The sequence below is a fragment of the Apteryx rowi genome, unplaced genomic scaffold, assembly GCF_003343035.1.
Source record: "Apteryx rowi isolate R43461 unplaced genomic scaffold, aptRow1 scaffold_710, whole genome shotgun sequence".
NCBI lineage: Eukaryota > Metazoa > Chordata > Aves > Apterygiformes > Apterygidae > Apteryx > Apteryx rowi.
In genome coordinates, this window is record NW_020450995.1 from 414499 (window position 1) to 427895 (window position 13397).

General features: G+C 37.1%; 1 protein-coding gene across 1 annotated transcript in view; it reads left to right on the forward strand.

The window, feature by feature from the left end:
* LRRC9 (leucine rich repeat containing 9) overlaps window positions 1–4165 on the forward strand; it is a 39380-nt gene extending 35215 nt beyond the window's left edge. Inside the window, exons 26-27 of the mRNA XM_026087292.1 lie at window positions 192–363; window positions 4132–4165. Of these exons, the coding sequence (XP_025943077.1) occupies window positions 192–363; window positions 4132–4165 (206 nt within the window). The remainder of the gene's footprint in view (window positions 1–191; window positions 364–4131) is intronic.
* Window positions 4166–13397: the final 9232 nt, after the last annotated feature.

Here is a 13397-nt window from a genome sequence, read left to right on the forward strand (position 1 = left end):
ACAATGGGCACCAATTTCAGTCTGTAAATTAAAATTTTAACTGTGCTAAAACCTCAAAGGAAATGATATAAACATCATTGTTCTGGCTAGGAAAATTAGGAGGAAGAAAAGGGGAATGAATGGCATTCTTGGTGATTGGTAGCTGGGAAAGGCTGTGTAGGGAGAATATCCATGTGCATTTTGTGTTGCAGATAAGTCTAAGAACCCAGGAATTATAACAAATAATCCTCGAGGCATCCATGCAGAAAGAGTTCTTTGGCAAGCCAAAGGAGCAGCAGCTAATCTTCTAAATCATTTGGCGCACCACAGTGCTACTTCTCGAACCACCCAACTACATCAGAACAACGGAGAAAATAAAGGCAGGTGAGGCTGCTACCAGACTGAAACACTGCTTTTCTTTTTCTTGGTTTTGCATCCAAAGCACTTCTCTTCTTCCTTCCTTTGCCTCATGTGCGAGAAAATATTACTTTTCTTTCTCCAAATGCTGCCAATTTTTCTTTTCCTCAGTTTCCAGCTTCACCAAAAATGTGCTTTTTCTCTTTCTTCTGGTAAAACTCACAATGCATCTAGAAAGACAGAGGAGAAAACAACTTACAATTTTGCAATTAGAACAATGACTGTAAAATGGGGTCAGCTGTTGAACAGAAATAAGCTTGTATCACCCAAATCCCTGTTAGTCCTGTTCTATTGCTAGCTCAAGACTTTTGGGTTTATTCTTTGTTTTCAGTCTTGTTTTGTTAAGTAATCAAAAATATTAAGTACAGGAGCAGGAATGTAAGAGTGAAGCTGTTACTGTGATTAAATATGTCTGAATATTGTGATACTGATCACAGTATCTTGCTATCATTGAGTGCCAGCAACTGAAATGGGCCAGCGTGTGATGAAATATTACACCAATTTTTCTTATTGTATCAAATATTTCTCTACAATGGGGAAATGAACAGACAGGTTTGATGCTGTGATTTTTACATTTCCATCTTGATTACTTAAATCTACTATCTGAAGAGATTCCTTCAAAATCAGTTGTGTAGATCAGTGAGATGATTCTTTGTGGAATCAATACGAACAGTTGCTTTTCTTGAAAGATTCAGTCCCAAATGAGTATTATTCTTAGGCATATTTCATATATTATTATACCTATAAACCGTGGTATAAGCCTTTTCCTTGCTAGAAAAATGTGTTAAAAAACTGTGGGTTTTATTTTGCCAATGAAAAAGAGACAGCTATTTAAGGACTTGTTCCCAAAGATGTTTCTCACACATCCTTCTGCCATTGGTGTTGCCATATGCACAAAGGGGATAGGAGCAGTTTCCAAAGTCTCTAAAGTGGTAAACAGTTCGAGTGAACCTTATTCTACCAGGTAGTACCATGCTGATACACGTTACAGATAAGATAGCAATAATCAGAGGAAGTGACATTACTCATCGTGACTGATTTCCTCAGGGAAAATTCCCCCTAAGCGTAGATTTAAGTTGGCCTCTTCACAGGACTGAATTCTACCTTAACTGCGTACTATCCAGAATGCTTTTACAGGGACTTCTGTTTCACTCATAAAGTGGGTTTTTCTGACTTAAATGTGTGACTCCTTCCCTGTGTTGTGGATTGATCCACACACATAAAAAAACACATGGGCACCATGGATTTTTAAATAAGGTAGGTGAGAAGGTGTAGCAAGAATCCTCTTTGACGAGGTGTGTTTGCCTTTCTTCACATGCTATGTGTTCTTTCATCTCTTCCCATTCCCCTCAGCGTGTCGTAACATTACAAAACTATACATAAAGAGTCTGTGAGGTTCAAATTTAATCTTGCTTTTCATGAAATCCAACATGCAAAAATTAGAAGAACACAGCAAAGGCATCCAGATCGTCATAAAAAATGTTTTCCTCTGATTAAGCAATACTAGTGATGTCATCCCAAATTAGATGAAGTGGTGTTTTAGGACAAATAGGGACTTTTTTTAACCTTTCCCCTCATGGCATCACTTCAGGCAGAGTTTAAGCTATTCATGTATCTTAACTGTATACTTCCTACCTTACTGTGGTTTTCTTTGAAGTATTATCTTCCTTGAGTTTCTCAAGTTTAAAACACTCAGCTTGAGGATAGTTTTACCATCTCTTAGCATTTTTACATTTGTTACTGATATTTACACATTAATTTCTATTTTAATGGAACCTTTTTTAATAATGAGAAATTCATACAACCCTAAATAAGAGACCAAACAAGAATGCTGTTATTCAATTTTCATTATTTCAGATACATGGGATCTGTCTTTAGTCCCTATTACTTTTTAATTTTTAGCTTCAGGGAAGATTCACTGATGTATCAAAGCAGGAAGACTGCAGTAATCATTTCAGCTGTGTTTACAGTTGCTTTGCATCACCAGAAAAGTGCAAAGATAGGAACTCATGCATCTCCTCCTTAATCTGTAGTCAATGAGTTAGTTTGTATTGTAATGTAAATTCAACATGGACCATGTATCTATGTAGGAAGGAAGATCCAAGTCTCCTGAGTCCAAAAAGTTTCAGTTTTAAGGTTTCTTCAGGTCTTCTGACAATACTTTTTCAACGCCAAAGTCTGCCCTCTGTCCTGTTGCCTTTGCTCCATTGATATTCAAGGTACCATGCAGCCATGAGATCTTTTAAGAGAGCTACCATTCATTTATCAGTGTGGACTTTAATTCACTGTGTCCAGTCTCTTGTGCTAGTGAGTCCTGGAATTGTTGCGTGAAAATTAGCTGTGGATGCCACAGAGCGATTGGTTGATGTACCAATATTAAGACAGTTACCCTTTGGAGTCAGCTGAATTCTTGCCCTAAGTCTATATGTGACCTATTTAATCAAAACACTTGTACATGATTTTTATTAATAACTTAGATTTACTGCCACCTAATTTATTCAAGTGTAGTCTATGTATAATGTATATATTTCTCTTGAAAGTTTAAAATGCATGTGTTTTTCCTCTTTTATGATCAGAAAAAGAAATGACTCATACAGGAAGGCAAAGCTCTTGAAAGATACAGTTTCATTTCATTTTATTTCAAAAAGTAACAAAAGGGTTTGCTTGCGTTTTCTTAGACTATTCACTCTTTCAGAGAGCTCATTTGTGTTTGGGGAAGGCATTCTCTGCTTCGTGTACAAAAATAGGAGTTCGAATCCCTACTTACTCTGCAAAACCGAACTTTGCTTTATCAGTGGACTCCCCATGACAGTCCCCTGCTTGTAACAGAGCTTCAAATTTGTTTGCTTTTTTGAATATTAAGATATTCCAGCCTTCAGCATGTCCAGTTTTCATTATTGTAGTTGTAAATCATATTTCAATAGAAGGCAAATTCCACTAAAAAGAGGCAATCAAAAAGAGGTATTTGAACTGGAATGGAAACACCTGTGTTTGAGAGTGTTGGCTTTTTATCCTTTGATGGCACAAAGCAGTAGGGGATCACTCCATCCATCAGCTGGTTGTAGATGAGAGTGATAACAAGACAATACATTATTATCTTATGGAGTTCTTTCAGGTCACGTTCTGGGACACAGGCTCCCTCATGTTGGGTCTGTACGGTTTTCATGCTGTGATTATGTAACTGGAGCAGCTTTAAAAGCTTTCTGAGTGTCCAGAGAAGTCAACAAGTTAGACTGGACTGAGTTAGCAGATGCAACAGGATGTTTATGAACTACAAATGGCATAGTGCTCTGCTTGTCACTTGTGAACCACCGGTTCATGTGGGGAATATGATAGTTGACTTTCAGTGGGATTGAAACTAGTAAGATATTTAGGTCTTGCAGGGCCAGCGAAGCAATACCTAAGTATGTTTACAAATCTGGCCCTAAAGGACTTCAGTATCAGATCTTCTTTATGAATCATCTCTTCTTCATTAAAAAAGTTATTAAAATGCTTGAAAAGCACATGGGGGTACTAAAATACATGGCGAAATCTAGGCCTGTCTGTATTAGTGACAGAGCTCCAAGTTACTTCAGCAAAGTCCTGATTTCATCCATGAAGTGTACATAATAAAGCTGTTGCCACCACAGTACCTGACTTAACAGGTTATTAATGTCTTAACTTCCCTAAATTAATATATCTTTTTTTAAAGCAAAGTCTCTATGGTTTGACTTTGAATTGTTTCTTTTTTTACAGGAAGCCAGCCAATAGTCTCTCCAAGCTAAATTGATCATAAGAGTCAATAACATCTGTGAAAATGAGAGAAACTCTGGGAAAAATTCTTCCTGAGGATTGCTCCACAAACTCAAGTGGTGTTACAGGAGGGAGAATTTGGCCCTTTGTACTTGCATTCACAATCACAGTATAAAAATGAATTATGAATGAATGAAACATGAATTAACTAATAAAATTCTTGAATTCAGTGAAGCAAGCATTCTGCACATGTAGAATATCTGGATCCTAAGGGACACAAAGAGATCCCTTCGGCTTGTTCTGTTTTCACTCACCCTGTTATAAATCAGTAATCAAATTCCTGAGCTTAGCTGACAAGAAGTCTGAAGTCAATATGATTTCTTCAGATTTCCACTGGTGAAATGGAGGGCAGTGTTTGATCTCTCCACCCTTACTCCATACTGTTTGTTTTTTTTCCCAACAGCCTCATGATCTGAATTAATTACTCTTCAGTTTTAATACACTGTGAAAATATCATGGATCGTGGTATAATGAATTTTCTTGTAAAGTTAAGGAAGAAAGTAAGTCATCAGTATGTATTGAATCAAGGTTTTATGCTGGTAAATTTACAAAGCAAGTTTTGTTCAGCCGTTCAGAAATACAGTTGTAGGTAATAACAAAACTCGCCACTTGGTTATAATACATGCACTTACTATATCTATAGGGCTTTTCATATGTATGTACATATACATATATTTGTGTGCGTGTATGTGTGAACAAATGTGAACACTGATACAAGGAACAGTAACAAAAGTACATCTTATGGACTTCAATATTGCACTTATTTTTTAAAAATACAATTAATTTTCAAAATTATGTTTTAAAGTATATCACAGGGTTGCATTGGTATAAATGACAAACTATCAACATGTTATTGTAACTGCTGATTTTTAGTAAAATTGTAAGTATTTTAGTGTATTTTAAGTATTTTAAAAGTAAATGCTAGTAAGTTACCATGTTATTCTTTAAATTAAAGTGCTTAGAAGATTTTAGAGTACTATCTCTAATGTAAGAGCTTACTTCCAGACTTAATATACTTTTCATAGCATTCACTTCACATATCAGGTCAAATTAAATGGCTACTAAAGTTATTGTGATTTTTAAATTTCATAATTTGCATTTGTTTAATTTGGAAACAAACATCATTTTCTGTGAATTACATGTTTTAATTTTTGTAATGAAGAAATGATTATGTTCATTTAATATATTTTTGATCTGAAAGAGGGATTAGCGTTAGTTTATTTACAAGTAGCTGGCGGGTACTAAGTACAAAGATTGTTACCAGACCGCAGACATTCATGTTTCGGTCAGATCCCCTTCTCAGCCGGTAGTTTTCTTTGTCTCATGTGCGGTTTGCAGGACAGCCACGAGGTGTCTTTGTTGCACTGTGGATTTTCTGGATCAGGGTTACCAGCGCGTGTTAACAGTACCTAGGATAACAGAGACTCTCCTCTGACTTCCTCCAAGTTAGTGTACATTTGTACCAGCCTAAGAGATTACAGTCAAAGGTTTAGGTCCCCTTTTGAGTTTTAGAAAACCAGGAAAGACCTGTGTAGTGCTACAGAGCTCAACAGGGGTCTGTGAGGACAGCACAGCCTACCACATGTCTTTGGGACCAGATTAACTTTGTTTTTTGATGAATTTTGTGCCCTGACTTCTTGGGAAATAGGTCAGAGTGTCACTGGTTTTATTTTTTGTACAAAGAAATTGGATCACTTACGTCTAAAGGTCACTGCCTGGCTGTTAGCTGCTAGCAGTCAGGTTTGGTCGTTGCAGGACAGGTGGAGGGAGCTGAAGAAGGACGTAGCAGTTATGTTCAGGGAGAGCAGTTTTACCTCTGCAGCGAGCCCCAGGGAGAAGGAAGCATGCGAGTGAGTAGCTGGTGGAGGTAGGGGAACAGCACAGAAGGAAGATAGCCCCTTGTGAGTGAACTGGCTGTGAAAGTGCTGTGTTGAGGAGAAAGAAGAGCAGGACTGCTCATGCAGCACGTGGTACCCGTGGCCTCATGCTGCAGATCCCTGTACAAGGTCAGTCACGGCCCCCCCCCAGGTAACAATCTGCTTTTAAGGCAAGACTTCACAATTGGCCTATTCACAGTAGGGACAAGGGGAGGGGAAAGGGGCGAGAGTGACTTCATACAGTTCTCTGCAGAGACTGCTCAGTACAGCTTTTTGCTCTTATGCTCTCCTCACAAGTTTAAACCCTGTAGAAAGCCCCTGGTATAATCCGCATGGAAATATCCTGTGCCTTAAGGCAGCCAGAGTTTCCTAAAGGGCTCTGAGCTTCTGTGGCATGCGACACCCATCCGAGGTGGAGAGAATTGCTCTCGCAGCCTGCTACAGGAGAATAACTGCTCTTTCCGTAGACTGTAAATGCACAACTTGATGAATGCCAAATTAGAAATGTGTGGGTAGCTGCTCTAGCCTTCCTTCTTTTCAATTCTCTGGACTTACCTATGCTTGTGCATAATTTTTTTTTTTATTTCCATGTCTTTCAGGGATTTTAAATTCTGCCTTTGCCTGTTGCCAGGGCTTTTTAAGTGTAGAATTTTGTAATGGAAGCATAATTCTGTTCTTGGAGGTAACTGCACTCCATTAAAACACACTTTCAACATCTCCTGTTTTAGCAAAAATTTTCCATTATAAGTAACAGTATAATTAAAGATAGTTAAATGCAGAAGCACCATAAATATACAGGGCATTCACATTACAAAGCTGTTAGAAGAGATCTCTTCATGTCTAGGACACACTGGTACAACACTGGAGATTTAGTATCATATATATCAATTCCAGAAAATTCAAATTCAGTGAGAAGTTTCCTAAAATTTACATGTTTTCTCCCAAAATTAAGTTGATATATTTAATAACATTTTGTTTGATTTTAATCCATGCTCCTTGTATGCAACTATGAACACTATGAAAGTGTGGCAAAAGGGGCTGCAGCAGAAAGGAGATAAAGGCCTTGAGACTGTAGTGTTATATCCATGCTTCTGGTTCTCTGGTGTAAAATTTGGGGATTATTATGAGACTCTAAATTATGTTGGAGTATGAAGGGTGATGGAGGTCCTTCTCACCCCAACTGAAGTGTGTATGTTTGTGACAAGCCACTCTGCCATGGCCTTTGCAGTGGAGAGGCATTAGTAGGGTATCACCACTCCCAAACTTACCAGTGCAAGCCCAGACGTGAGTGGTCAAACGTTTCACAGACATTTGGCAGGAAAACTATAATTAGGTTACTAAATGGAAGAGGGATAAACCTTCAAGAAAAATGCCAGACAAGGATTTAAAGGCTAGCAGTAGAGACACGTGCAGTGCTTTGGCTGGATGCACCCAGGATTGTCGGGATTTACTTATCAATCTCTTCTATGGGAAGGATCTCAGAAGAAAGCAAGCCTCCTCGGAGCATCTTTGTTGAATCTCATTCAACAAGCTTACTTCCACTGAAGGGAACGAACTTGCCTCTGCATACACCATGAGGAAATTTGGCCCAGTGAATTTCAGTGGTGCCACAGAAGAGAATAGTTTTGATCCTATATATGCATTGAAATCAATGGGACATTTTGCCTGAAAAAAGAATGCCGGAGTGGCCCTTAGTTTTTTTCTGGCTTCTGAGTCTAAAGAACAGTGAAGCCTCTCTTTAAATGCCATTTGCAGCCAGACTTGTTACATACAATGTATGTAACATGCAAAATACAAAATGAAAGCTTAGAGCCTGAAGAATAAAGACAGATCTGCTACAGAGGCCTCACTTCTGCGACTGTCCCCTGGACAGAACTGTGAATGTAGGAGTCTGTCTATTGCCTTGTTATATAATTTTGTATAAAGTTGATGATTAAAAAAAAAACAAAACAAAACTTTGAATTTCCCCATCTGTGTATGCACACAGGCATTTAAGAGGTACTGGTACTGTACCATTTCAATAGCTCCCGTCTGTAAAGTGTCGTTCTTTTCATCAATCATTTAATTCCTCTAAGTGGATGTCGCTCTTCTTCCCATTATGGATTTCTCCATTGCTTCTACGAAACATTATTTGCATAAAAGGAACTAAATAATTGATAGAGGATGTGAGCAAGAGCTAGCACACATCTTGGTAGAGGTTTGCTGGTAATCCCAGTGAGGCTAACACATAGCTCATAGCTTGTTTAATGGGATGGAAAGTGACAGGGTTTTCTTGTACCTCTGCTATAGAACTCATAGCTTCTGAATGACCTCCTTGTACTTAGCTACTTTTCTTGTTGATCTCGCTGCTCCTTCCCTCCATTAACGGGAGAATTCTTAAAGGAAGTGATACAGTATGCTACAATTTGTGTTCACGTACACCATAAAATACTGCTGTATTTGAGGTCTGGGGTTTCATTCTGTTGCTTTTATAAAATAAAATAAAAAGGAACAACAATCCTAAATGGATTGTGTTATTAAAGGCAAAATCTGGCAATAGCTTTCATTTGCAAGTTTGTTTGATGTTGAATTCAAACCTGAGTTTGATCTTGGGGATTTTTTTTTCCTTATTAAGACTTTTTTGTTGGAAAGAGTCTACTAAAACTGTAATACTCAGAGTATGCAAACTAGTTTTGATAGTGTTCTGTAACAGAAGTGATGTACTGAAAGTCTTCTGCATTTTAGATGTCTCCACTTAGCAGGATGACTGTCAAAATGAATATATCCATTTCTGAAAAGAAAAAAAAAAACACACAAGTAATATGTCTTGTAAATAAAACATGATTGACAGTTGTCTGAAGAATTATCTAAGAATAAATTAAAATCCAATAATTATTCTTTTAGAGCATTACAAAATTCTAACGTATATATTTTTAAGGATAAGCAGCAATATTAGGAGAGTCTGGAAACAGCTGGAACGATTAGCATTTTGTTTGGTGAGGGAGCTGTCTCAGCTGCTCTGACAAGCAAGCTGCCATTTTCAGTGTAATCACTTTTGATTCTAAAGCACTTGCTTTGCTTTTAACTTTGTGCAAATCCTTCTTGATATTTCTCTTTTTAAGGTAAGATGTATTTCCATATGTCCGTAAAAGTTTCCCTGACAATTCAGCATGCTGTTCAGAATGACTTTTCTTACTCCTGTTGGGTGTTTTCTGAAATGAGGTTTCTTTGTTTATTAAGTGTACATGAACATAATGTAAAACATACTTAATATCCTTAACCACTGCACAGATGTTTTGTGCTGAAAGGAGACTTAAAGTTTCACTGATTTAATTAACCTTTCTTTTTCTCCCACTTGTAAAGCAATTTCTGAAGAACTCTTTCTATTCCTGACAAAATATGGTGTTCTGTGGTATAAATATTTCTTTTAAAAAGAAATAGCTTTCGGGAATCTCTGAAGAGGAATATTTGAGAATTAATTTTTTTAAAAAAACAAAGCTATGAGAATTACTTTTTTTAAAACCAAAGCTATGAAAATAATAACCGTGATCGAGATGTTTCTGTTCATTCTGCCATTTTCTCTCTTCAGAACTGTGCCTGATGTTTTTTGGGGGAAAAGGTTTTCTGTGACAAAAGCTACTGCATGGCGTATTTTATTAACGTCTTGATATTTTATTCCCCAAAATGTTTTACATGTGCTTCTTCTATTCTCATAAAAATAAATAGCAAACAAATATATATCATCAGTAGCATTTTTAAATTTCAGTTCTTATTCCTTCCCATCAATTTGGCTGAAAACAGGTATTTGCAAACACTGGTAGCCTAATTTCTTATGGCCTTTCATTTTTTATGAAGTGTTTTCAAAAGACTTCAATCAACCTTAATGGTGCGTTTTTAGTTAAGGAAACAGAATGGAGAGAAGTCAATTTAAGCTCCCCAATGAACAAGTGTGTACAGAAAAAAAGGCATAAATGGGTTTAGAAAACAGAGCCAGTACAAGCAAAATGCAGCGAGCAGAGCGCTCAGGGAAGCCAAGATATAATGGAAAGAGTAAAATACTGCAGAGCTTTTTAAACTATATACAATTGGAACAATGGACTGGACCCAGACATCTATGTTAAACTGTTAGAAGATAGGTGAAAAGCAAGCTGCAATTCTGTAACTGGGGCTGCAGAATACTAGAATGGAAGGGCTTAAAGCTGAAGCAAATGAATGTAGGGTAGTTTAGCCAGACAGAAATCAAGTCAAAATTGGCATATTTCACTGTTTAATTTACCATGTTGAAGAACTGTCTCCTGGCTTTCTGTATTAAAGGACTATTAGTACCAGCCTCTTTAATGAAGCTGCTTTTATGCCATCTCTGAAATAATAATACCTTTTTTGCACACCTATTTTTACCAAAATACTTTAAAAGCATTGGGTAATTAAGTAACGTAGCCTCTGTGGGAATACATTAGCTACAATAGCTACAAAATATATAAATAGAAATACACCTGGGAAACTGTTACCCAGTGATTGTTTAATTGTCTCCCATTATTTAAACATGGCATTAATAATACATATAATGTATTTTTCCAAAGCATCACAACCTCACTGGTAAAAGGGTAAGTACATAAATATTAAAAATCCAAAGACTAAAATAATTCAGTTCTGCTAAACCAGACTTATGCACACTCTCAGGTGTCTGGGTCCACTCACCTATTTGAAACAAATTACTGTACAGTGTACCAGCAATTATTATCACTTGTATCGTAGTGTATCAGTTTATACTTTGCTTTTATGCATGCTTACAGCTGAGTGCAATTGTTTTTAATGTCTGCCTTACAATATGATTCAATCCATTTGGGTAGCTTAATGCAAAGATTTTGTAATGTACACAAGGATGAGTAGCACTAAGGCAACGAACATAGTACTCTATTCTTTTAACGGGAATGTCAACAAGAAGAGGAATCAGAGAGGAAATCGTTGTAACTCCAAAAGAACATCTGACTAACCACTACAGATGACATGTTTTTTTCCCTTTTTATCCTCTTCATGATCCATAAAGGAGGATTTTTCCAAAACAATTAATTTGGTTGCTGGGTTCTTCTTAATTCTAAGGAGATTTAAAACTCATCTACTTGGAGTCTGTCTCATGGAGCTAGACCCACAACCGGATTACACTATTCCATCGTATGGCTGTTGTTAGCCCAGTTGCTCCTATGTGGTACATAATTGGACTGTTTAAAAAAAAAAAAAAGGCATATATAAACCCCCAAGTCTTCTTTACATTAAGCCCACTGGCACCTCCAGCATTTTATTATTTGCATTACTTTCTCCTCAAAATAAAAGCTCAGCCATCTGAGAGGAAACGAGTTTCAAAAAAACTTCTTCCAAGTAGCCTTGATATACAGTCCTCAAAATAAACATTCATGCTCTAGATTAAATCAGTCAGTAGACAGCAATGTGCACTTCAATCCCACAGCAAAATCGAGGTTTAAGATAGTATGTAAACTGGCTCTTCTTTGTGTCTCATGGTGGAGAGCATATGGCAAATTTCCACTTAACAAGGATCTTGGTCTGCAATACACACTAAGTCCCGTGTTAATTCTTTTAATTATTCTCTGTGTTTGCACACACACAAGTATGTGTGTTGTTTTGTTTCTTTCAAGAGAATTAGTGATCTTAAAAAAGCTGAGAAAGACTTAAATCCAGATTCACCTCTTATAACACGGACTCAGTGCAGGGGTCACGGTAATGTTTTCTTTTTCTCTGCCTGTGGTGCACAATGTTCTCTGCTTGATCTTTGCACACGAGAGCCAAGATAGGGCCAACATTTAGATGATGTCTAAACTGACAGCTGTGGTCTTGGTCCTCTGATCACCCAAATGAGAGACCTCTTGAATACAGCAAATCCACCAGCAGGCCTTGGTGCATGTTTCCTTTATGTGGGAACTGTAGAGGCTGTGGAAGATGGAGGGATGTACCAAAGTCTTGTCCTGAGACGGCATTAGAAGCATTATTGGGTCCACTAGTTTGGACATGCTGTTGGAGTCCTCAGATGAAGATTTCATCCTAAAATATAACGTATAAGTTCAATTGCTTTTTTTGGCTGCTTCATACTCTTAATGTTCTTTCAATGTATTTCTTTCTTTTTTTTTGTAATGTAACGTAGGCATATAATTTTTATTAAGCTTGTAAGCATCATCTATAGAAGCCCCAGAAGTGCAGCTGCTTGCCCATCTCAGTGCAAAATTAGCAGGTACTGATAGGTTCTGATAGAAGAACAAAGTTCTTAGCCAAATGCATTAATGGAAAGGTCCTGTTTGCGCCATGAGTTTAAAAAAAAAAAAGTTTATATAACATACATACCAGTATTCATTAAAGACACTGCTTTACGGTTTTTCTTTGCCAACAAAATAGACTCCTGTTATGTTATTTTGTAATTGCCACTCAGTTCCCTTGACATTAATCTGATGATGTGCAAGTGTGATAACAAAGTTCCAGATCAACTAAATACACTCGTCCCCTCTACAAAGATCAATAACACAGGGATGTCTGCCAACGTCATTTGTTCTGTCAGCCCCTTGCTGCACTCAAACAGATTGGCCTAGCAATAAATAAGTGCTCTTATCTGGTAATAGCTTTCTGATTTAGCAAATCTAAACCAGATCCAAAAATGAGAAATCTGTGCTCTTTATCTGTCCTTTCACTCATCCTGTTCCTTTCTAACCAGCTGTGACTGGACAGGATATTGAGTGCACTGAATGCACTCAGTCCATTCTCTTTTTCTTTCTTCTTCTTCTTTTTTTTTTTTTTTTTTTTTGCTGACCTTTTATCACTGTTATTCCAGGGTTAAATATAAGCTGAGTTCAGACGCAAATGAGTAACCTGTGATGACTCCAGATCTGACTGTCCAATATGCATCAACACTGGAAAAATACTGGTGCAATTCATTATTTTGAAAGAAATAATAATCAATGAAATACAAAAAAATGGCAACAAAGTGGTGTTTGAAATGCAGCTTGGGCTGATTATTAGAAGACAGAATATAATACAGGATAGAATATCGGCCAGAGAATCCCGTGCCTATTCTGCAACCAGAAGGGATGAAATATTGTAAGTCAACTGCAAAAGGGATGCTAATGTACATGAGGACCAATCATGCAAATTCCTGATTTTACCTATGCCTGAATTATTTAAATTAATTTAAATGCTTGATATTTGGTGTGCTAGACAAATAGCTGTTTAAAGCTAAATATTTAAATTCAGAGAAATTCTTTTGAACTGCTTTCTTCAGAAACAAAATGCATTGGCACCAGAGTTTCATCTGTGGGTTTCAGGGTTCCAGCTTTTAGTAAGTCAAGAGTCCAA